The 26616-nt window shown below is 38.9% G+C and overlaps 1 protein-coding gene and 1 pseudogene across 1 annotated transcript in view; both read left to right on the top strand.

Annotated features, from left to right (window-relative positions):
• Positions 1-26616, top strand: part of INO80 (INO80 complex ATPase subunit) — a 98307-nt gene that overhangs the window by 37470 nt on the left and 34221 nt on the right. Inside the window, exons 22-25 of the mRNA XM_016220401.2 lie at positions 205-298; positions 873-1044; positions 18185-18325; positions 23511-23736. Of these exons, the coding sequence (XP_016075887.1) occupies positions 205-298; positions 873-1044; positions 18185-18325; positions 23511-23736 (633 nt within the window). The remainder of the gene's footprint in view (positions 1-204; positions 299-872; positions 1045-18184; positions 18326-23510; positions 23737-26616) is intronic.
• LOC107542995 (NADH dehydrogenase [ubiquinone] 1 subunit C1, mitochondrial pseudogene) lies at positions 11428-13526 on the top strand (annotated as a pseudogene).

Here is a 26616-nt window from a genome sequence, read left to right on the forward strand (position 1 = left end):
CATATCTCCTAGGTCTGCCTCTTCTGCTTGTGATTGTAGTACAAAAATATGACACCCTGACTTCCATCAAAGTAGCTATGGTTCGGAATCTTTAAACTATGTTTTGATTATTAAGCCAAAATTCAGCACTTCAGCAAACAGGCTTTAGTTGAGTATTGTCTCTTGGCTTGTTAGTAATTTTAACTTTGTCCTTTGATGTTCTAGGTGTTAATGAAGAAAGCTGTTTCTCTTTCCTTCGCTTTATTGATGTATCTCCAGCAGAAATGGCAAACCTCATGCTTCAGGGACTTTTGGCCAGGTGAGAAGTTTGCTCATTGTTTGATGAGAGAGCCATTGGAAATAAACAGGGACAATGGTTAAATACTGTGAAGGTTATGTATTTAATGTTATATCACCTTAGAGAGCCTCTCATTCTTTCTCTCTCATTGAAAATTTTTATTAGGAAATCATAATTTTCTTTCTATCATTTAATAATTGCTTGATGCCTCTTGATATACCATAACTAAAAACTATTCAGGCTCTCTTTCCAAATGCTACCAGGTCTTCAAGTCTTCTTAATTTCTAGTTAGTCTACTGTATTTTATTTGCTTTGATAGGGCAGATGGTGGCTGGTGATACTGAATATTCTTTAATACCAAGATGAGTTTTACGAAGGATTTTAGTTTTTGTAGTAACAAACCAAGTCATGCCAAAGGTAAAATTTATAGAACAGAAGTATGAAATGGCTTTATCTCAAAGTCAGAAAGAACTGTTTCTAAAATGCTCAAGATTTAGAAAAGAGACATTTTAATGACAAAGTTCCTCACTGCTGTAAACTACCCTCAAACCTTCATGGAGCACTGAATAAGCATGTCTGCTGTGATTTGTTTCAGATGGTTAGCTCTTTTCCTGTCTCTGAAAGCCTCCTACAGGCTCCATCAGCTGCGCTCCTGGGGAGAGCCAGAAGGGGAGAACCAGCAGAGATACCTGAGAAACAAGGATTTCCTTTTGGGGGTTAATTTTCCACTCTCCTTTCCCAACCTTTGCAGCTGCCCTTTGTTAAAGGTAAGCAGTTATTTCAGCATCAGTTATCCAAGTAGTACTCCATTCCCTTTTCTTTGAGCCAGTAAAAGTAGCAATAAAGTAAATGATGGCCTGACAGAGCCAGAAAGTTCCTAGAGGAGTGGGAGCAGTATATGATTTATGATTTACTATATATATCTTAATAGATATTTTGTGTGTTTGTGCATGTGTGTGTGTGTATATATATATATATATTTGTATATGTATATTAGACATATATTTTGTATATAACTTTACTGTAACACAGATCTTAAGTGTACAACTCTCTGAATTTATACATGTGTAAAACACTTGTGTAACAACTACCTACATTAAGGTATAGAACATTTTCAGCACCCAGAGAATTCTCCCCCATGCTACTTACCATTTAATACCTCTAATTCAGAACAAACCAACAAATAAAGGTAATCACTATTCTACTTCTGTTATCACAGAGTATTTTTGCCTTTTTTTGAACTTTATGTAAGTAGAATTATCCATATGTACTCTTTTGTGTCTAGTTTCTTTCCCTCAATATTATATTTATGAAATTCAGTCATGTTGCATTATAGCATTCTTGTTTAATGCTTTGAAGTGTTCCATTGTCTGAATAGACCACAGTTTAATTTATTAATCTATTCTGTTGGTGGATATTTAGATTGCTTACAGTTTGGGACTATTATGAATAAAAGTGCTATGCACATTTTTGTCCATGTCTTATTATGAACATAAGCACTAATTACTTTGGGGTTTATGTCCCAAAGGAGTGGGATTGCTGTATAGTCAGGTATATATATGTTTAGATTTAGTAGCCACTGCCAAACATTTTTCAAAATGGTTTTGCAATTTACACTTCCACCAGCAATGTGAGAGATTTGCTGTTGTGTTCCTCACCTGGTATTTTCAGTCTATGTTTTTGAATTTGTGGTGGTATCTCGTGACTTTCAATTGCATTATTATGGAAAATAATGATGTTGAGTACTTTTTCATATAATTATTGGCCATTGTAAAGTAGATGAAGGGGAAAGTAACAGGAAATAAGGTGACAGATGTAAGTCCAGGTCCTTTGGGGCCTCACAAGTTATTGCTAAGGATTTGGATTTTACTCTGAATGAAATGGGTTGCACTGGAGAATTGAAAAGAGATTTGCATGTTTCTATTATAATTCTTCAACTAGACTAGAAAGTAGGGCATTTTTCCTGAATCCTCTGGAACATTTAATGGCACATTAGTCTTAACTGCTATCAAATGCCTGATGTCCTTCGGCTGGATCTGGTGTGTGCCCCCAGTACACTGGAGAATCCATATGATTTCCTTTTTTTCTGTTTTCTCGATTGGTTTCTCAAGCATTACTGCATGTACCTTTTTTAAATATGTTCATTGATTTCAGAGAGAGGAAGGAAGAAGGAGAGAGAGGTAGAAACATCAATGAGAGAGTCATTTATCAGCTCGCAACCCAGGCATATCCCCTGACTGGCAATCAAACCGTGATCTTCTGGATCATAGGTCAATGCTCAACCACTGAGCCATGCTGGCTGGGCTCTCCATGTACTTTTTAGGACTCTGGAGATAAGATCAGAAATGCAAAGAGAGAATAGAATTGGGTTCCAGCCTGTCTGGAATAATGTAAGTGGTGGCAGAATGACTTCCTACTAGTAAAATATTGATATGTCTGATGAAGAGTTGCCTAACCTTCTATAAACCAATTCCCCAACACTTGGTAATATATATTGCACTATAGTTATAAAATTTTACTAGTTTTATTTTTGGTACAAAAAGCACCATCCTCCCAAGGGTTTATTATACGCTTTTATGTAGGCACCTGCATCTTATTTAACACTCAAAAGATATGCATAACTTATTTGTATTATGTTTACAAAAATATAGTTGTGTATTCAGAGCATGGGTTCAGTGAGGTCCTTTTATCAGTTAATAAATTTTCTGAGAAATTCAGATGTTGGCAGTATGATTTATGAGAAATTGGTGGTGAAATCTGAAAGTTTATCTAATTGAAGTTACATTCACTTCCATTTCCTCTTTTTAAATTTTATTTTCTGTTGTGGATAGACATTTGCTCTTGTAGTAGCTTAGCATGTACACTGAGTTACTGAGCCAGTGGGCCAGAGGTAGCTAAAAGCTAATTATATAAGTGTGGAAACACTGTTCTGCTTTTAGTCTACAACATATATATATATATTGAAATACCAACCAGGCAGTGTATTTTACAGTTTGTTCTATCCTAAGAAATCTCTGCTTTCAAATAAGCAGGATGATCTTTACATGGTATCTAGCGTTGAAGGTTAGCCTAGGTTCTGAATAAAGAATTGTGTTGTTGAAGCTCCATGTGTAACAACTGTTAAAAATATAATAAAGCCTATTATATCTGTGGCTGTTGACATGTGATTATGACACTAGTCAAGAACATTTTATATCACCACCTGGTAGGTGTGTGGATATACCAAATATATCACATACATAAAATTTTAAAACAAAATACTAACAAAACTGTGCTTAACCATATATATAGTGCATCCTGGTTGTTTTTTCTTTTATTCTTTTTTTAACTGTTGGTGGGAACCTACTAAAAAATGAATTCATGACCAACCCTACTTGCAGTTTGAAAAATACAGCACTAAATGACTATAGAATAGGTGGAAGATTAGATAAAGAGAGTCACTATGTGGAAGATTCTGGTTCATTCTTGTAATAGTAAGAAAGGAAAGAAAACTGACATTTTGGATTTTACAGAAGAGTCTCACTTTATGAATATGAAAGAGAAGACCAGAAGTTGCTCAGAGAGAGTAGTATGCATATTTCATTCCAGAGTTACTCTGATATGTAGCTAGTGATCAAGGTCCATCTGTGTCTAAGTATATTCTGGTATATATATCTGTTATATCCCTGATATTCAGTGACAGTATAAATAAAGATAGGTGATTTTGAAAGAACCAATTGATTCAAACTTGAACAAAGTAGTTTATTATGGGAACTATCCCACAAGATGGCCTTGTTAGACTCTACCTGTCACCATTATTACGTTGTTTCTCACACTGGTTTCTCCGAATTGAATTTTTCGTACTCAAGAAACATTCATCTAGAGAAAATTGGTTTTGTTTGGTTTACAAAAGAGGAGTAGAGAAGGAAATTTTGGACACCTAATCCTTTAGAACAAATTTCCAAAATTCATTAGTTAAGAGTATAAAAGTTAAAATTTAAGGTGCATGATATTTTAGCATATATACACACATCAAAACCACACTTGTCTTAATATATGGTGACAGGAGAAGATATAGCTTTGGGTGGTGGGGACACAGAGCAATATACCGATCTTGCAACATAGAAACCCACACCTGAAACCTCTATGTTCATATTAACCATTGTCACCCCAATAAATTTAATTCAGAAAAACCACATGTCTAAATTTCATAGTCTACTCTGATGCTACAAGTTTTTTAAAAAAAATATGATTGACAAAAATTAGTCTTTTAAAAAATAATTCATCGAATATTAACAGCAGTGCTGAGACTTAAATGTAATAATTATCTGTTGTACTGATGTTTGAATTTGTCAATTGGTTTTAAATTCAAGGTCTTGGGTTCTTTTTGTGTGTTGCTTTGTGTGGAATAAATTGTGTGTGTGCTTTGTGCATTTCATTCCTGATATGATTTGTTTGCTGTCATTAAGGTCTACAAAAATACTTTTGGCATTGTTAGTATAATTTACAAATCCTATGAAGGACACCTTTGCTTAAATAGGGGTCCTACTACTATGACATCAGAGGGAAAAATTTTATTTTCACAGAAAACGGGCTTACAGTTATGCTTACTATTTTCAGCAAATATCCTGAAAATATGACTTGAGAGGTATTTGCTATAATTCATATGGTGAATTAGAAACTCAGAAAGACAAGAACAGTCTTGAAAGGTTAGAAAAGGGCTGATATATAAATGTAGGATCCATCTTTAAAACTTGAGGGGGTAGGAAACTTGGAAATGATAACCAGTACCCTAAGTTATTGGAGAGGTTTAAAAAATATTTTTTTTCTAACAAAATTAGTTAGTAACCATTTGATCTCATGATTCTAAGAAGCAACTAACTGATTTTGAAACGATGACATTTTGCTTTCCTTTAGTAAATAACAGGTTGAGTAGATTAGAGAGACAGGGAGAAGTAGTAAGTATAATATATTAAAAATTTTAAGCCTTTTCTCTTGTTGCCTGGGCTGTCCTTCTAGAGATATTAACATGCTAATAGGAAAGTGCACAATCATAAGTGTACATACAGCTTAATAACTTCATAAAACACTACCAGAGCTCTACTCCAGAAGCCCCTTTGTGTTCACTTCCATTCACTAATTCTCTCCAGTGCCCTCCCCACAAGGGTTTCTATAGGCAAATATTTGGGTTGTTTCTAGGTTTTTGTTACTATAGATAGTGCTACTATGAACATTATGCACTGTTAGTGAAATTTTATATGCATTTTTGTGGGGCATATATCTAGTAGTCAAATTTCTGGGTCGTAGGGTGTGTGTATAATATTTAATAGATAATGCGAAACAATTTTCTAAAGCAGTTACACCAATTTTCATTCCCATTAACAGTGTATGAGAGGTTCTAGTTGCTGTACATCCTTGCCAGAATGTGGTATTGTTTGTTATTTTAGTTCCTCTGTGTGTTGGTATCTCATTGAGGCTATCAATTATATTTCCCTTATGAGTAATGATATTCAATACCTTTTCTAATGTTTATTGGCCATTTTGATAACCTCCTTTATGAAATGCTTATTTAAGACCCTTGCTTATTTTTCTTTTTCTATTTCTTTTTAAATGAATGGGTCCCACCATATGGGCCCCAATAGATCTTTAAATCATTTACTTTTTATTTTTTAAATACATCTTCATTGATTTCAGAGAAAGGAAGGGAGAGGGGGAGAGAGGAGATAGAAATATCAGTGATGAGAGAGTCCTCATTGATTGGCTGCCTCCTGCATGCCCCCAACTGGGGGATTGAGCCCACATCCGGGGCATGTGCCCTGACCAGGAATTGAACTGCCATCTCCTGGGTCCTAGGTTGATGCTCAACCGCTGAGCCACGCCTGGCCAGGCCTTCCTTATTTTTCTATCAGGTTGTCTGTATTTTTCTTAGCGATTTTTGTAGTTTTTTAGATACTGTAGATAATCTTCTACTCTATCGCCTACTTCTTGCTCTCAATAGTGTTTTCTGTTAAAGTTAGCAGTTTTGTGTCCTGTTGAAGAAATCTTTGCCTATACCAAGGTCTGAAGATAATCCTCTGTTTTTCTCCAAAAGTTTTTTTTTATTGATATATTTTTTTTTTAAGTAAGAGAGAGAGATCGATTTGTTCCACTGATTTATGCATTCATTGGTTGATTCTTTTCTTTTTATCCTCCCCCGAGGATATGTTTATTGGTTTTAGAGAGAGAGGGAGGGAGAGAGAGAGAGAGAGAGAGAAACATTGATGTGAAAGAGAAACTTTATCGATGGGTTGCCTCCCATATGTGCCCATCGGGAATTGAACCTGCAACCTTTTTTTGGTGTACAAGATGATGCTCCAACCAACTGAACCCACTCGTTGAGGGCCATTGGTTGATTCTTGCATGTGCCCTGACCTGGGATCGAACCCACAACCTTGGCGTATCAGAATGATGCTCTAATTGAATGAGCTACTTCGCCAGGGCTCTCTAAAAGATTTTTTAATTTACTTTCTAATTCAGATCTACAAGGAATTGGGGTTTTTTTGGTCTGTGTTAAGGGTTGTCATTTTTATTACCTATAGATAAGTCTTGATAACTGGTAGCACAGGTCCTCTAGCTTTGTTCTCCGATATTGCTTTAGTCCTTTGCATTTTTTTTTTTTTTAATGTTTTTATTGATTTTTGAGAGAGAGGAATGGAGGGGGGGGAGGGAGAGAGAGAGAGACATCAGTACACAAGAGATGTTTGCCTACTGCACAAACCCCAACTGGGGATCATACCTGCAACCTGGTTATGTGCCCTGACCTGGACTTGAACTGGCAACCCTTTGGTGCATGGGACGTCGCTCAACCAACTGAGCCACACCAACCAGAGTGGCCCTTTGCATTTTCATATGAATTTTAGAATCAGCTGATAAATCTTAAACTCTTTTCTACAATGTAGATAGTGTAGACCAGTTGTCCCCAAATGTTTTATATGTTCCCCATTTATTAAAACATTCTTAATCCACTTCATCAATACCTATATATTATTTCTCTTAAAATGAGAAAATCCTATCATGTTAATATTATTTCCATTGTGAAGCTTGCATGTGCTTTCTTTGGAGACCACTGATCTGGACAGTAAAAGAAGCCTAATTGAATAAGGAATGGTGATACTAAGGGAGGACCCAATATTTACTTGAGAAAGCATTCTTTTTCACACACCTTCACTCCTTCTCTCTCAGGCTCTTTTCAATTGCTTGATCCCAAGGGCCATTGGGATTGAGTGAATAGGCACATTGATTTGTATGTCAGAAGAGCTTATTGATTGAATCTCCAGTAGTAAAATGTGATCTTGGCTTAGTGGTTGGGGATTGTCTGATGCTCCTTTTCTCCTGAGGTCCAGGCTACCTTCAGAACAGCCTTCTCCCAATGGGAAAGCATATGTAATTAATGTATTTTACAAAACTGTCATGCACCAGTGTCTACTGTGGGCAAGGTGTGTTAACAGTTATGGTCCCTGTTTTCTGGTTTGAAAAACCATTCACACACGTGGTAAAAATATATGTAGAAACTTAAAATAAGTTTTAAAATAAAAACAATTCAAGATAAAGGTGGAAAAAATACATAATTAACTGCTAGATTAGTGGTAGATGATTAATGGTAAAGTTCAAAATGGAAGATCATTTTAGGTTGAAATAGATGAAAAAGTCATTATAGAAATGGTATTGTTTAAGTTGGATCTTGACTGATAGGGATCTGGTTAGGAGGAAGGATATTCCAAGTTAAAGATTTGAGCCAAAGTAAAGAACAGTAGCAAGAAAAAGGGCCAGAAAGGTAAGTCGTGGGAGTCTTTGAATGCCTGTCTATTAGATTTAAATATTAAACCAGGAACCTCAGCCCTTTTTTAGCTTACTTTCAACAGATGCTATAGTTGTTCTCCTTGGGGAATAAAGTTTTGCTGGCTTCTTACTATCAAGCCATGGAAAGGAATATGGCAGCAGGAAGGGCACAAAATTAAGTCATTACAGCACACCAGTGGGAATCTCTGCCATTGGTATTTGATGAAGATTAATCTCAGAGTATGATACCAGGAAAGATTGGATACAGGAGTCCATATTAAGGAGTATGTTAAGCAAAAGTTCCAAGTATCAGATACTAAGATCCCAACAGAAATGGTCATAACCAAAACAGTATAAAGAAAGTGTCAGATTAAAGATGGCGGTGGACTGAGTGGAAGCTACACTGACACTCTCCCGGGACCAAACTGAAATTACAACTAAAATATAGAAAAACTATCCTGAATAATCAACTGCAACTGAAGACAAGCTGGAGAGCACCCTCATAACCAAGGAGGAAAAGTGGAGATCCCATAGAGACTGGTAGGAAGTGTGGAGGTGTGAGAGGGCTGGCTGGGCTCCCACAGACAGCAGCTGAAGGTCCAGAGGGATATCCAGCTGTGGGGGGTTGCCACTGAGGACTCTGGGGCCTAAACCCCAGGCTTGGTTTCCCAGCCAAGTGCACCAGACCTGAGAAAGGCGCCCACATAACATCTGGCTTTGAAAAGCAGCAGGGTTTCTGTCTGCCAGGGAGAGATGGCTGGAAATGCAGACACCCTCTTAAAGAGCCAATGCACAAAGTTTCATGTGCACCCACTCACCTTGGGCTCCGGCAGAGGGAGGGCAGAGTGCACTGGAGCTATGTGAAGAGAATCTAGGGTTGTGGGCTCTGGAGAAAGAGCTCAGAGGGCACCCCCCTGGATTCCTGTACTGAGTCATTTCCCACACTGCAGAGGCAGACATTTACCTTCCAAGCAGCTTTTGCCTGAGGGAGAAGCAATTGCCCCACCCTGTTGGAAAACCTCTCACCCTACCCCATGGAGTTTCTATAGCTTGAGGCTCATTAAGACTGATAACAACCAGCCGACCCACCCTGTGGAGTTTCTACAGCCTGAGGCTCATTAAGAGAATCAGATTAATCATCCTGCAGCCAGAGGCAGACTTCAGAGTGCTTTTTGGGTCTTTGCTTGATCTGCTTCGGAACCCAGGCCTTGGAAAAACAGACTTTGGTGTGCATCTTGGTCCTGTCCAAATGCACCCAGCCCCAACAGAGGGGACCGCAAGCCATGGATTGTTGAAAGCTTCAAACAAGGCACTCAAGGCCAGTCACAAACAGTGTCTGACAATGGCCTGCACCAGAGACCGTCGAAAAAGACTGAGAGTCCAAGCCGGCCTACCTGATACTTAGAAACAAACCCAACTAGGCAGTCAAAATGGGGAGACAAAAAAAAATTAAAATAAAAAATCCCCAAATGAAAGAACAAGAGAAAGCTCCAGAAAAAGAGTTAAGTGAAATGAAGATAAGCAATCTGTCAGATATAGAGTTCAGAATACTGATTGTAAGGATGCTCAACAGCATGAAAAAAGATATGGAAACTGTGAAGGAAATTAAGAATGATATAGCAGAAATAAAGAATGCATTGTAAGGAATAAACAGCAGATTAGAGGAAGCTGAGGATCGGATCAGTGAATTAGAAGACAGGGTAGAAAATCACTCAGAAATCCAAAATGAAAAGACAATGAAAAAACTGGAGGACAGTCTAAGGGAGCTGTGGGACAACATGAAACATAACAATATTTGCATCAGAGGAGGTCGAAAGTAAGCAAGGGTTAGAGAACCTGTTTGATGAAATAATGGCAGAAAACTTTCCTAACCTGGTCAAGGAAAAAGTCACACAAGTACAGGAGGCACAGAGAGTCCCAAGCAAGGAGAATCCAAAGAGGCCCACGCCCAGATACATCATAATCAGAATGCCAAAAATTCAAGACAATCTTAAAGGCAACAAGAGAAAAGCAATCTGTTACCTACAAAGGAACTCCCATAAGGTTATTAGTTGACTTCTCATCAGAAACTACAGGCCAGAAGGGAATGGCATGAAGTATTCAAGGTAATGCAAAACAAGGATCTGAAACCAAGACTACTCTATCCAGCAAGGCTATCCTTCAAAATAGATGGTGAAATAAAGAGCTTCCAGACAAAAAAAGTGCTAAAGGGGTTTATCACCACCAAACCAGCATTGCAGGAAATGTTAAAGGGACTACTGTAATAATAAATAGAGAAACATAGGCATGAAGAATTAAAATGGCAATAAATAAGGACCTATCAATAATTACCTTAAGGACTTTAAGGAAGAGGTCAATAGCAGTACAGTCATAGTCGTGGACTTTAACACCCCACTGACGTCACTGGATAGATCTTCCAGACACAAAGTCATTGCAGAAACAGTGACTAAATGACACACTAGATCAGATGGGTTTAATTGATATTTACAGAACATTTTACCCCAAAGCTGCAGAATATACATTCAAGTGCACATGGGTCATGCTCAAAGGTAGACCACATGTTAGGACACAAAACCAGTCTCTACAAGTTCAAGAAGATTGAAATCAGATCAAGCATCTCAGATCACAAAGGCATGAAATTAGCAATCAACTACAGTAAAAACACTCAAAAACATTCAAACACATGGAGGCTGACTAACATATTATTAAACAATGAGTTACCAATAAGATCAAGAAAGAAATCAAAAACTTCCTGGAAACAAATGAAAATGAACACACAACAACCCAAAATCTGTGGGACACAGTGAAAGCAGTGCTAAGAGGGCAGTTCATAGCACTGCAGGCCTACCTCAAAAAGGAAGAATTCTTAGTAAACTGTCTAACCTTACAACTTAAAGAATTAGCTCCCCTTTGAAGCCGTCCAGATCAGGGCTTTTGTTTGCTGGGAGTTTTTTTTATTACTGCTTTGATTTCATTAGTTATTAGCCTATTCAGATTTTCTGATTCTTCCCTATTCAGTTTTACATGATCTCACTCATATGTGGAATCTAATAAACAAAATAGACTGAGGAACAAAATCAATCCAGAGACACAGAAGCATGGAACAGACTGATGAATCTCAGTGGGAAGGCAGGAATCTCAGGTGGGGGAGTGGGTGGGGAGAGATTAATCAAAGAACTTATATGCATATATGCATAACCCGTGGACACACAGTAGTGTGGTGAAGGCCTGGGGCGGGGGGAGACGTATGCAGGGTGGAGGGGATCAGTGGGGAAAAGGAAGGGGATATTTGTAATAATTTCAGCAGTAAAGACCAGTTAAAAAAAATGTCAAGGGGAGCCCAGCTTGGCAAAATGGTACTGTCCATGTTGTTGTGGTCCTTGTCCAGGTTGCTCGCCCTGGCCAGGCTCCCACGTGGCTTGTCAGCTTGGTCAAAGTTCTATTGGAGCCACTTCATGACAAACCTGTCTGGCTGAAAGTTGGGTTGACCTTGGCACCCCATCTTCTTATGGACTTTTCTTATCAAACAACATAATGAAGATGTTTTAGAGTATAAAAGAAGAAATGGATTGGGATAAACTTTTTAAATACTAGTACAGCATGCTGCATACAGCAATTAAAGCAGTTCCAATCTGTTGAGTTGTAAATGTGAGAGAAAAGTTATGTGCCAATATATGTCGTCAGCATTTGTGTTTTACATCATTAAATGAAAAAATAAAAATACATCTGTATTCTTCAAAAAAAGAAAGTGTTAAGGGACTCTGATTTGAATATGGATGAGCATTGACAGTGGAGGAATCACTTCTAAAACCTAAGAGTTCAAGAAAGGATCCATAAGAAATAGTATATCCTATGTCAAGTTTAAAGTGGACACTTTAGCATGAGAGTAGGAGCTCTTTGATGTTAGGAGTGCAGGGGGAAAAAAAACACAAAGAAGGCCCAGGTGCAGGGATTAACGGAGAAAGATTCTGAGTAGAAAGTAGGTAATGAAGTTTGACAATTTTAAAAAAATAGGTATTTCGAGACAGTTGAGTTTTAAGTCAAAGTTGAGTTTGTAAAAGGAGACAGATTTGAAGACTGAAAAGGAAGAAGGCAACAAAGAGGGAAGTTGAACATGAAAGATGATGGGGATGCAAAAGTGGCTCTTAATTACCCAATTTATATGGTAGAAAACTAGTGAATACTAGTAGGAGCTCTATAATTAACAGATAGTTCTCTACCACAAAGAATGTTTTATAACGTCCAGAAAAACTGAAACGAAACTTAACATAAAGAAAGGCCCCTTTAAGCAGTGGTCTTTTTCTTCTTCATTGCACCCCCTCCCCAAGTAAGAATACAGTTTAGATGTTTGGGCATTTTATATAATCCCTCTTGTTTTCGTGTTCTGGTTATTTTAGGCACCTAACACTTAGAAGGCTGAATAAATGTTTGCTGAAGGACTTAGTGAGTGTTGATGCATTGTATTATTGTTGCTTTTCCACTTGGATCTTGGTGTGTATTCTCATCTCAGGGAATACTTCAGCCTAAAATTAAAAGTATAGCGCTGCCCTGGCTGGGTGGTTTAGTTGGTTGGAGCATCGTTCCATACCAAAAGGCTGCAGATTTGATTCCCGGTCAGGGCGTGTATACCTAGGTTGCGAGTTCCATCCCCAGTAGAGGCATGTACGGGAGGCAACCAATTGATGTTTCTCTCTTTCCCCTTCCTCTTTGTCTAAAACCAATAAAAACATATCCTCTAGTGAGAATTTTTTTTAAAATATAGTCTTAGTATTTAAAATAGAATTTTGTGAAGAGTTCTAACTTTTCCTTATGGGTTGGGAAACATGGGTAGGATTGGTAACTTGTTTAATCATTTTCTTTTTGTACATCAGTTATTTTTGTCGTGCATTTGAGCTGAGAACTAGATGCATTTCTTGACACTGAGGAATACCAGCAGGAGAAGTTAATGTATAGAAATCTCAAGAGTAATTGCAAAAAGGGTCAATTGTGGATATTAGCTCCTACATAGCTATACCTACATAACAAATTACCCTAAAACCTAGCAGCTTAAAACAATTAACATTTAATATCGCAGTTCTTTTGGTCAGGAACTTGGGAGAAGCTCAGGTAGGTGGTTCCAGGTCTTACGAAGTCAAGATATCAGCTAGGGTTAGAGTTACCTGAGGACTAGAGCCATAGGATCTGCTTCCAAGGTAGCTCACTTTCATGCCTGGCACGTTGGTGTTGGCTGTTGGCTGGAGGCCTCAGTTCCTTGCTGTGTGGACTTTTCCATGAGGCTGCTTGAGTGTCCTCATGGCATGGCAGCTGGCTTCCCCCAGGGTGAGTGATTCAAGAGAAAAGAGAAAGGAGGAGCCACAGTGCCTTAGGAGCTAGTTTTGGGAGTCATTAAGTCTACCTCACACCCAAGGGGAGAGGAATTAGACTCTACCTTTTGAAGAAAGGAGTATCAAAAAACTTGTGAACATGTCTTAGAAGGACCACAAACCTTTACTGCTGGGCTGATGCCTTTATATTAGTTACTTCAGTACAAAGTTGCTTTTGGTATTCACTGTTCTGACATTTTGGCTTAGGCTACAGACACGTTCTCACTGTGACACCATGAAAACTCTTAAACTAGAAAAGATGTTTGTATCTCTCCCTGCTCTCCAGGTCACCCATCTGTCTACAGTTTTATTAGCCACAGTAAATGCCAGTTTTATTTATATTAAATACAGTATAATATCTGGCTTTCATCTTGAACAGAATTCATTGTTCATAAGGCCTAACTCCTGTGAGCAAAACTTTTCCTTACAAGCTCTATTGTATTCTGTATTTTGCATTTTCGTTTGATTTGCCAACTTAGTTCTGATTATGTAACATTTTTTATTCATAAACATGATGCTGAAGAGATGCTATTTCTCCCAACTCTTTGTTTTGCTTTCTTTTGTAGTACTCGAGGAAGTTGAGTAGCCTTGTTTTAATATGCAAAGTAAACACAAATTATGTTTCATAGTTTTGATGGAAGAATATGTGAGTTGAATAATCCCATAAACTTCTGAATGAAGTTTAGTTGAATAAACTTTACTTTCGGGTTATTCTCAAGCAGACAGACCTGAGAAAAGAGAGAGAGGAAATGCTAAAATCAGAAGCGAGTGTCAGGAATCCTTCTCTTGTACTAAATATAATTTTGAATAAAACTCTTTTGTAGCTACCAAATTAGCTTTGAATTAATTTTCCCATAGTCGACTTTATCCTCTTAAGACAGAAAATCTTTCATTCTGTTTATTTTTGTGCCTTCATTTGTTTTTAAACAGTACTTGTAGTAGGTGTTGTTCTAGCAGCGTGTCTCCTAAATACAGCTTTCTATCATCAGAACAAGTTGAAGGCTTTGTTCCTACTCTCCTGAAGACAGATAATGAGTGTTGACTTAGCTACATGTTGTCATCTTGTTCTTAGTAAGCTATCTCAGGTCACTTACTACTTGAGATCATAATCAGCAACCTAACCCAAACCTAAAGTCTTCCTCCCCCCCACCCCCCATGGATGTAATGAATATGGACAGTGAGAATTTGAATTCTGTATTACAGAGTTCAAGGAAGTACCATTATAATACTGGCTTTGGGATAATACATAAACATCAAGGAACTAAGAACTAGGCTAAGGACCCTAAATCAGACAATACTTAGGGGTGTTTTGAACAGAGTTTAGGGCCTTTTTAAAATCTCTTACTTGACATGAATGCTTGTCTGATATTTTCTTCTCGTGATATTTTCTTCCACTTAATTTCATTGTGCTCCACCCTGTTTTGCTGGTGAGAATTTCAAGAAGAAATAGTATTTAGTTCAAATCTTTCATAAATTTATTCTCATTCCCTCCCCACTCTGGGCTTTGGCCAGAGCTCCTTGTATGGTTTTGCAGGGATTAAAGAATGCAAGTCTCACACATATGAATCTTTTTTATTTTTAATCTTGTTTTTAGAAGAATAAAGAAAAAAAACAGAACCTGTAGGAAATATACCATTTAGCCATTTTGGGGGGAGGAAGAACAGATTTAATACTATAACCAGTTAAATGTTATGTTAAGAATGATTGACAGGAACAGAGTACCAGCATTGATTCCATCTCCTATCATTCTCAATGAAACTGTTGTCATGGTAATGGTCTACTTATGAATCATATGTATTGAAAGCTTATATACTCTAAAACTCTAATAAGACAACTACCTCATGAAATTGGGAATATTTCAGGTTTTGTAATTTAAAATATAGAGAAGGATCTAAACATAATTTTTTCAAAAGAGTGGTGTGTATTTAAGTGTAAACACTGTTCTCTATTAAATGGTTAGAGAGCTTGGACTATTAATGAAGAATCTCCCAAACAGGAAGTTTTCAAAAACTCTTCCAGTAAGTGTTAATTTGCAACTACAGTATCTATCTGTCATGATTTCCTTAGTTCATGAGAGCTGCCAACACTCCTTGTAAAAAAGCTCTGGGAAGCCATTGTGTTCAGGGTTTGTCTGTATTTTCTTTTCCCCCTTTTTGTTTGGTCACTTAACATATCTGTGAAAATAGAATCCAAGTAGTCTAGCAGTTGATTTACAAACATTATGCCCTTTCATTTAAAGTGAGACCTTTTCTCTATATCTATATTTGATGTTATTTAAGAACAAAAGCAAAAAAATCAATTTCTAAGTAATGAAAACCTAATGTTAACATAAATATTGTTTTTAATTTTAAACAAGACATGAGAGCAAAGTATGGACCCTTTTTAAATGGTTAAGACTGGCCCTGGCTGGTGTGGCTCAGTTGGTTGGAGCATTGTTCCATACACTGAAAGGTCATGGGTTCAATTCCCAGTCAGGGCACATACCCAGGTTTCAGGTTCAAATCCCTTGTCAGGGCAGGTACAGAAGGCAACTGATAGATGTTTCTCTCCCCCCCCCCCTTCCTTTCTCTAAATAACAATTTTTAAAATGTATAAATGGGTAAGTCTGCTACACTGTGGCAAGAAGTGTGCAGCTGTGGGGCCTATCATTCTATTTAATTTCACTTAAGACTTTTACATGGGCCAAAGGACTCTACAAAAGCCTTACTTCACTGCTGTGTATGTATTATGGTGCTGGCAGCAAGATGCATTCAAGAACATGAGGAAGGGACAACAGAGTAGCAAAACCTGTGACCACATTATAACCAAGTCACATCTGCTGTTACATTTTGTTTCTCTTTTTCTAATTTGTGTTAGGCCAAAATAGACTAAGGACATAATCTTTTCTGTCCTATCCCCTCACGCATCCTACATAATGGTATTTAAGGTGTCCTTTGTGTTCTTTGTTACACATTGAATCTTTCTGGGTCTAGCAGTTCATGTCATTTATGTTAAGGGAATGTGGTTAGTGTGGTACCAAGGACTAGCTGTACTAAGGAAGGCTGGATGAGACCAGTGTGAAGGGAAAATAATCTAGAAAAGTATAGATTGAGTAAAATATGCTGGGGATAGTCTGGGTTTTTCTCTAAAGCTAAGGCTGGGTATATTGAAATTGAGCTAGTGAATTATTTTTTAAATCTGGAATCTGAAAGTTATAAATCACTTTGACTTGGTGACTTCCAGTGAGACTACCATCTTAACCTAGCTCATATAGGACAAATGAGCATGTTCTAATTTGAGAATGACCACCTCTGGAAACAGAATTGAACTTTTTCTAGAATGATATCACAAATGACATACTATGTTAAAAGGACTTTGTACAGTGAAAGTTGTATCCCTTTCATATTAATAACTATAATGTTGAAGAGAAAGTAATTGAAGGAAATATTTATTCTTTCATCTTTTACTTTTTTATGCTAGGAGTGAAGTAAAAAATAGGCTTCTGTTGTTTTTTGCCATTTGAGAATACTTAAAATGAGGGTGACTTTAAGAGATCCCTGACAGAGACATTGGTTAGTTATTTTTTAGACGTTAGTAAAGAATTCAAAAGTCTTTAGGTCAGCCCTGGCTGGGTGGCTCAGTTGGTTGGAACATCACCCCATACACCAAAAGGTTGCAGGTTCAATTCCCTGGTCAGAGTGCATACAGGAGGCAACTGATCTGTTTCTCTTTCACATCAGTTTTTCTCTCTCCCCCTTACTCTCTCTTTTCCTCTCTCTCTAAAATCAATAAACATATCCTCCAGTGAGGATTTAAAAAAAAAAGTCTTGCCCAGCTGGCATGGCTCAGCAGTTTTTTTCTTGTCTTTACAGCAGTGTATACATTTGATTACATTGTATATTATCTTCATCTATATGGTTTTTTAAGTTACCAGTCTGCCTTATTTAAGAAACCAGTAAAACAAAGTAATCAAGAATGAAGATCCAGCAATAATATGCTAACTCTGAAGAAAGAACTGCATCTGCAATATAGAACACTGTAATCTCCCTGGCAAATTCTTCGTATGTGACTATTCTATACTTTGTATCTATCATATGAATGGCTGTAAACTGAAGCTTTAACATGAGCTGTGGAATCTTTGAAAATGTATTTTTGATACAGTAATATAAATGAAGAATTTATATTTTTTAAATGGTGGTCAGGTCAAATAAATAAAACAGCTAACCTCACTAGAACTACACTGCACTATGTTAGGACACATATGTGATGCTAAACAGATTTGCCTTAAAAATTTAGAAGGAAATTTTGTGGGACATCATTGTTTTTAATTCAAGACATGAGTTTGCGCCCTGGCGCTTGTGGCTCAGTTAGTTGAGGGTTGTCCCATGCGCTGAGAGGTTGCTGTTTCAATTCCCAGTAGGGGTTATGCAGGAGGCAGCCGATTGATGTTTCTCTCTCATCGACATTTCTCTCTCTCCCCCTTCCTCTCTCTAAAATCAATAAAAACATTTAAAAAAAGACATGAGTTTGCATCCACAGTATAACAAATGAACCAAAGTTCCCCTCACATACATACATACATAGTGTTTTGTCTGCATGGACTTTGTCTGTATTATACTTTTGGTTCTAAATCGTATTTGTTTATTAGAATTAATATTCACTAGGAAGAATGCCTTTACATCAGATGTTTAATATGGGACATTTTTCCCTGTTTTGGTTATATTAAACATAATTATCAATGGCACTAATTTGACTTTTTGTTTTGTAGTCTCTGGTTTTCAGCAGCCACTGTAAAGCAGTGAGTGGCTATTCAGACCAGGTCATCCATCAGCGGAGATCAGCTACCTCCTCGCTTCGTTGCTGCCTGCTCACTGAGCTGCCATCTTTTTTGTGTGTGGCCAGTCCACGAGTAAGTGTCACAGGAGGAAAGAGACAAAATAGATGGTATTTGAAAATAAACCAGTTTTCAACGGATACTGTTCTTAAACAGCTGTTTTTAAGCTATTTGAACCTTGAGAAACATGTAAGTCCTTAGTATTTAGGAAAAGCATCCACGCCACAGTCCTGGCTTTCCAGAGATAGCACTTCTCACTTTGAACTTGGTTGGTTTAAGAATAGTTGTATGGGCCCTGGCTGGAGCCTCATCTCTTGCACCAAAAGGTCATAGGTTCAATTCCTGGTCAGGGCACATACCCAGGTTGTGGGTTTGGTCCCTGGTCGGGGCTCGTGCAGGAGGCAACACATCGATGCTTTTCTTTCCCTCTTTCTTCCTCTCTAAAATCAGTAAAGGTGCCCTGGCCAGTTTGGCTCAGTGGTTAGGGTGTCGGCCTGGGGACTGAAAGGTCCTGAGTTTGATTCTGGCCAAGGGCATGTACCTTGGTTTCAGGCTCGATTCCTGGCCCTGATCGGGGCAACCAATCGATGTGTCTCTCTCAATTGATGCTTCTCTCTCCCCCCCTCCCCTCTGAAAAGCAATGGGGATAAAATATCTTCAGGTGAGGATTAAAATAATAATTAAAATAAGTAAAGGCATGTGCTTTGGTGAAGATTAAAAATAAAAACAACTTTAAAAAGAATAGTTGATAGTTGTGTGGTAGATAGGAGTGGTTTTTTCCCCTGACCTCATCTCTCCTCTGTAGTTCCTCTCATTTAGTCAGGGGCTCTAATCTACCATGGCAGCAGGCCATCTGTCAGGTAGATTATCAACCAACAACAGGTCAGGGACAGTGGAATATTTGAAAAGGAGAGGGACCCATTTGTCACCTGCATTGAGGCTTTTGAGGGTTTTTCAGAGGAGGAGGCCAGATTGGCAGGGAGATTTTATCTGGCCTTATCGCCTTAGTACAGTCTCCAAATAACAAAAGGAAACTTGACACTCTGGCATCAAGAAACTTCTTAGTCTGGTGTTCTCTCACTTTCCTCAGCAGTCCTGCTTGGACCATGGTTCACAAGTATATTCCCTCTGAAAAGTGACTGTTGTGCAGTATTTGCCATTCAGCAGTCATAGTCTTATTTATAGACTGGGGTTAGTTTCTATTGCAGATTTAACTTTGAGCAGCTGTTGGATTCTTCCTATACCCTGTTTATCAAAACAGGGCACACCGGTAATTGTTGACAACGTTGCTGCAAAGGCTGCCCTTGGCACACTGCGGGTGTTTACTTTGCTTACATCTTCTCTCTTTCCAGTCCTTATTGATCAGTATCAGAGAAAAGCTCTCTTACAACCTCGAAGAAGTATGTGAAGGGGAGAGAGGCAGAGTAGAGATGTGGCTAGACTCTGGTTGGAGCAAAGATCAAGTTTCTGTCTTTTCATCTTATTTCCTTTTGCTTTAAGAGGCAGCATTCAGTTAGCCAGGAGACTCTAAGAGACTGACATGTCTTACCCTTCTGTGTGTGGTGGTGTTTTTTCTTGTTTTCTCCACTCATCCTATGAGTTTACTATTTTCACAGTTTTATTCGGAGAATGTAGAGCCATTTGAATCTTCCTCAGTGGTATTTTTCTACCATTATTTACATCAACTTGCATCCTACTTTATTAAGTTATCAAAGATCAGAATCCAGCAGAGGGTCCAAAGAAAGATGGTGACTGAAAATGAGATGATAGTATTGAGTCCTATTGACGCCTGCATGCCTAGATTTCTTTCTGCTGGTCCTATGTTACATGAATTTGATTCCCTTGCCACTGTCATCTTCATTTGATTTGTATTGACTATCCAGAAAGTATTTAGATTTTATATGTATCCAGTTCTTCCAAAGCATTTTTGGGCTTTGAAGCTTAAGTTGATGCAGAGAAATGTACTTTTTCTAGGAAACATCTAAAGCCAGTGCTTCCATAGAAAGCAGCCTTCAGGCTTCATAGTTGTGTGGTTTGTTTCCTTCTCACTCTCCTAATATGGTGTGTATACCAAGAGGCCTGATAAGGGGAAGTCTAGATTTTTGAAAGCAGTATGTCAAGACATTTTTATTTCTCATATTCCCAGTGTTTTATAGAGCCAATAAAAAGTGAACTGCCTTGAACTGTAATTGCATTTATGGATATACAAATTTTTCATTTGTACCATCCCAAGCCCTATAGCCAGCCACACTGAAGGACAACCCCACTCTCCAAACATAGTCACACTTATGCACCCCAGCTGTACTTTAGAGTATTGTTTTCTGAGGAGGCAGAAGTCTAAACTATCATGCATGGTGCTACTGTCTCTATAAAGAATAATAAACAGTAGTTTGAAGAAGACTGTCATAGTGTATAAAGATGCAGTGGCAGTCAGGGAGTAGAAGAAGATTTTATCATTGGACTGACCAAAGTGCTCCTTTCCAGCATCCTACTCAGCCCCTCCTCCCAGGTTTATTTATAGAGTTTCTTCACATAGCATGTACTAAACCCGAAAATGGGAGTAATTACACGATGGTTATGAGGACAGGAAAAAGAATTTTAAACATGTCTGGATATTTTCTACACACATGCACAAATTTTTACCTTTTAGATCAGGCCTGGGTATGAATAAGGCAACATTTCATGAGATACCTTAATTATATTGATTTCTCACCCATCTGTGATGGAGAGAAACTGATTTCCTTTGAATCCTCAATCTTGGCCTTGAGTTAGACAAGTTAATTTTTCTGGTGCATGCTATGAAAACTAGGCTCAGTTCAGGAAGAACGATGCCATTAAGGAAGAAATTATATGGGGTTTTCTCATTAGCCAAGAAAATAATTCTGCATGGGTTGTAAACTAAGACCTGGGAATTCATCTTACCAAAAAACTAGCGCTTGGAGCGGTCACGCTTCCTAGAGCTAGAGCAGGAATATACATGTCCTCAGGAAGGACGCTCTGAATGCTTGAGGAGGCAGCCGCTGAAGATACTTTAGTTTAGGAAATTAATGAAGCAAGAAACAGGATAGCTTATGTGGTACTGAAAGGAGTATGCATTTCCATTTGTGGGGAGGGGAAAATGGTATGTCATGCTTCTCCTCCTGTTTCTGAGCCATTAGAAAGGCCACTTGAGTGGAGGCTGTCTGTCTCGGAGAAAGCTTGGAAAGCAGGATTTAAGTAGAAATGGACTTGTTTGTCTCCTATCAGACCTCATGAGTTTGCTGCTTACGTATTTACAACATGACATTCTATGATTATGCATATATCTTGATCCAGGGCTCCTGCCAAAGAAGCTTATCAAAACATTAAAAAATATTTCACTAAGAACTGTGCCTTGCAAACCTCCCAATATCAATCCTAGACTTGGAAGGATATCGGTAAAATGAAAATTGGACAATAGGTGAAAGTTTATAAACTAGAAAAAGTTGGTTTGTTTTTAAACAATTAAGACTGCCTAGAAATGAGTCCCAGGCAGGGAAAACATTTTCCCCAGTGTCACTCTTCACCGTATTCCTTCAGGCTGAGCTTCTAGCTTTTGATTTTTCATCTTGAGACTATGGGCCCAACATCTTCATATATAATTCCAGTATAAGTTCTGCTGCTCTGCAAAATAAACCAGACAAAAAACAACAACCCAAAGCAGTTATCTTTGAGTGTAAAATTGGTCAGTGTGAATCTCTCATAGACTGTGTTTTACTCATCTAAGAGTGTGCATGCTACTTGAGACACATAGAACTGGTCATACTTCTGTAGTCCAAACTAACTGCTTCCTTAGCCATTTTTATGGAATTAACAGCTACTGGTTATGAGGTTCTGGGATTCATGCCGTAGATGGTAGATGTCTGCTCTAGTCCAGTACCTGCTGGGCTACTGCCAGGACAAACCATAGTGGGGAGAGACCCAATTTTTTTTCCACCTGCTTTGTATTTCAGTGTTTATTTGCCTATGCTCAACTTTCAGTGGGAAAAACATAACTTGGAAATGAGAGCAAACTCCTTTTGGTGAGGATAGAGGTAATACGAGATTACCAAAACCTTCTCCTAGTACTGTCTGGATAAACCAATTTCTGTGTGAGCCTGTCTGCGTTTTTGGAACTCTAGGGGCCCAGCTTGCACCCTCTGTAGTTTTGCATCTGGACCGTAGATGGCACTGCATCCTAGCAAACTTAAGTCAGCGCCATCTGCAAGCATATGCTGTGGTTATTGGTAAATGAGGCTCCTTCTCTGGTTTTGGTATCCTCTAGTCCCCAGCAGAGGCACCTACAGCTCCATAGTAAGCTAGCTGATTGTTTATATACCCCATGGCAGTATTTTCAAGGCTCAGCCTAAGAGCTGGGGTGCTTGTTAAAAACCTAGATCTGTTGGCTCCTCCCATCTGCATACACAGCTGCTTATTAGAGTGGGAATAGACACAGAGATAGGGAACCTTCTGTTCTATTGGGGGACAGCATTTGAGTGTTGTTGCACCTAGTGGTGAGATGAAAATTTGTGCATAGCCTCTGCCCTAGCCAAGAAATGAATTTTCTACTTCTGGCCGTTGCTCCCGCCACCCCCAGCTTATGGCCTGAAAGAAAGATTCTCTTATTTTCCAAAAGGTTTGTCAGTCAGCACCTATGTCAGGGAAGAGGAGAAAGAAGGGTTGATAAACATGGGAGATTTGCCACAAAATCGTCAAGGATAGCTTCGGATGCACCAAGCCAGTACTCTCTAGTTCTTTAATGATGGCTGACTAGCTTCAGTTCCCTTTTTGGCCTCCCCATCCTGTGTATGGCAAATAGAACTTCACCAAAAGCAACATCCAGCAGTGAAGGGGGGTGCAAAGCAATCTGTGTGTGTGTGTGTGTGCGTGTGTGTGTGTGTGTGAGAGAGAGAGAGAGAGAGAGAAAATGAATGAATGAATGAATGAATGAATGAATGAATGAATGAATGAATGAATGAATGAATGGTAGGATTATTCCTGACCTGGTATCCTAGTTTATCTGTGAACTCCAGCACTTTTTAGGTCTTTGGTTTTGTTGTAGTTCATGTTATAAGAGGTTGGCCTTTTACCTGGGAAGGCTCATTGAGTCATTATTAGGGAAAGTTTAGTATGTTAGAACAGGGAAGGTAAAACCACTAGCCTAAGAATTAGCCACATTAGTCTGATTTCAAAATTGAGGTTCCCAAAGGACTTAGTGGGTATGGAAAATGTGAAAAACCATCTCATTTGACTCTGACTGCAGGTCACCGCAGTGCCATTGGATTCTTACTGCAATGACCGAAGTGCAGAGTATGAGCGGCGAGTGCTGAAGGAAGGAGGGAGTCTGGCAGCCAAGCAGTGTTTGTTGAATGGGGCCCCTGAACTGGCAGCAGACTGGCTAAACCGACGGTCCCAGTTCTTCCCAGAGCCAGCTGGAGGACTGTGGAGCATCAGGCCTCAGAATGGCTGGTCTTTCATCAGGATTCCAGGTGAGTCTTCTGTTCTCTTGAAATATGTTCACAACTTTGGCAAAGAGAGAACCAGGGAGATGCTCTATGTAGTGGTTTCAGCTATTTGGAATTCAAAGTTTTGGGGGTTTCTGTTTCCTCTTCTGCCCTTAGTAACTTAATAGGTAAGTATATTTAAGTAATTTGTGACTTGAGTAGAGAGAAATGTGTTTTAGATTTGTGCTTAAATACTCTCCTTTGATAAGCTTACAGCTGTGAAAGGAATGTCACTCTTACAAAAGGGGAGGAGGTAGAAAATAGACTTGGTAGGAAAGGCTCCAGGTCAAGTGAGTACAGTTGTCTCGTGCCATTGCCACGGGGATGAATGACAGTGTTGTCACTCACAGAAAGCCTAGTTTAAGTAGCACAAACAGTGTCCTGCATGAAGCACTAGAGATCTGAATGATGACCAGAAGAAAAACCATGTGTTTTGTGCCAAAATGCTAGTGGATTCCCAGACCTCCCAGGGTCATGGTCGTGGGTTGGAAGGAAACTAGGTTTTTATCTTTGCTTTAGTGAGACTACTTCTAAGGAAATTGAACACAGAGTTCATAAGCTCATGTTCTTTGTTTACACCTGCTGGCAAACTGGAGCAGTAGCTTAGAGCTATCGTGTTAGTTTTGGTTGTCCACATTCTCTGATACTTTGATTGTAGTCATCTTATTGGCATGTATTGGAAGTAAACTAGAGCTAAGCATGCAAAATAAAGAATCTGCTGTTCCTAGCAGATCACTGGATTCAGGTTTAAGGACTGGTTTTTCCGTTGTAATGCTAACTTTGTCAAGCGTCAAGAGACTTCAGGTCAACCTGCTCTAGTAGCTTTGGGGTGCTTTGAACTGCAAGATACCATTTTGGGTATATGAGAATAGTATTGTAAATTGCCTCATAGCTGTCTTAGAACATGTGAAAGCAGTGGGTGAATGTATATTGTTGGAAAATAAGGGGAAACCCCAAGTGTAAACAATGCTAAATACTGGTGGGAATAGAGGGATAGAATCCAGCAGGTATGGAAACCACAGAATCCCTGGCAGAAGATGAACACAGGTATTGAAAGAAGCAAGACAACACCTTATTTCTTCTTTCTCCCTTCTTCATTCTGGCTGCTTAGTTCCCAGTACAGGAGTAGAAGGCTTATTGCTGGCGCTGTGGGAATCTCTTGTGGCTTTTCCTGTTCTTTGAAAGAAAAATGGACCTTGTTTAAATAGCAGGAAGTGTCTGAGTTCTTTTCGCATCGATAAAAAGCACCAGCCTCACTGGCTGTTTACTGTGAGAACCAACCAGCTCCTCACTGACCCTATTGTGCTCTGTAGACTCGCTGGGGCGGGGCAGCGGGGGGGGGGGGTCACTGGAACCTATATTTTATCTCTCTTTTCTCTGTACTTTTACAATTTCTGTTTCTCTGGGGAGGGTTGGTTCCATTACATTCCTTGAGAGACTAACCAAAATCTCCTGGATTTCACACATTGAATGTGTCTCCATGTTTACTTGGAGAAGGATTTACAATCCCTTCAAAAGTCTAGTCTCCTCTCCTTGGTAAAAGGAGGTATTATTTAATGTTACCCTGATTTTACTGCCATGGGATGCTTCGTTTTGTCTCTGAGCAGGACCTTATACCTATGGTCAGTAAGAACCTATATCTAAGTAAAAATACTATAAGATTGTACCACTGAATTGTAGGAAAGGTTGCAAGAAAGGAAGTCTGTTCATTTCAACATTTTTTTGAGCTCCTGTTCTAAAGAAGAGTCTGGACACAGGTTTGACTTGGCAGAATCAACCTGATTTCTAGGAAATTGTGTTCTTCTTGGCTCTACGCCCTGCTTAGCAATAGATTGTGCTGTTTTCCAATGCAACTTAGGTAGCTCTTAAAAAATTGGGTAACCTCCCTGGCTGGTGTTGCTCAGTGGTTAGAGCATCAGCCTGAGCATCACAGGGTCATGAGTTCGATTCCTGTCAAGGGCACATACCTGAGTTGCAGGGTCAATCCCCACCTGGGTCAGAGTGCAAGCAGGAGGCAACCAATCACTGTGTCTCACATCAATGTTTCTCTCCCCCCCCTCCCCCCCCCCCCCACTGCCACTCTCTTTAAAAAATCAGTGGAAAAAATATCCTTGGGTGAGGATTAACAAGCAAAAAAATTGGGTAATATATGCCAGGCCCAAAAGACACGAGTTTGTACAAAGAAAGCAATTGTTCCGAATACCTAAGGACAAATACTGGAGGCTGACTTCCTTTGTCATGCTCATCAGAAAAACAGAAATACTGTTCATTACTTAAGTGTTTTAAGGCTATTGCAGAAGGCTCTTTCTTCTTAGGCCTTTTCCTTCAGGACAGTGCAAAGAAATCCGGTCTGTCCATTTCCGCCTCCCCCACCTACACAATAACAGGCTAACAACAGGTACCACTTCTTGCTTCTCTCAGGTACATCAGAGTTCTACCCATCTAAGTGTATGCACATCTCACCTCTGAGGTTTCTAAATCTTAGCATCAGTTCATTCTGTTTAGCAAAATAAAGTAGATGTGGGAAGCAGAAATGAGTGAAAACCATTGAGTCATGATTTTGAGATGAATTAAAACTTCTCAAAAGTCAGACACAAGACAGATTTGTATACCCTTAAATATTTGTGTTAAGGGAGTGAATATATGCAAATGGAGAGAGAAGATAAGCAGGCTGCAAAATCTGATGAGCAGTTTAGCTTATCCACTCTCGCTTAATGACTGAAAAATATATGGGCTTTTTTCCCCCCCAACTTGCTTTGCTCTTAATGAGAAAAGAAAGAAACTTATTTTTTAAAATTGATTGGTAGCTCCGTGGGGAATGTTTAGGAGCTATCAAAATTGAGGGACCCTAGGGAATCCAGTTAA

The sequence above is a fragment of the Miniopterus natalensis genome, chromosome 1, assembly GCF_054644295.1.
Source record: "Miniopterus natalensis isolate mMinNat1 chromosome 1, mMinNat1.hap1, whole genome shotgun sequence".
Classification (NCBI taxonomy): Eukaryota; Metazoa; Chordata; class Mammalia; order Chiroptera; family Miniopteridae; genus Miniopterus; species Miniopterus natalensis.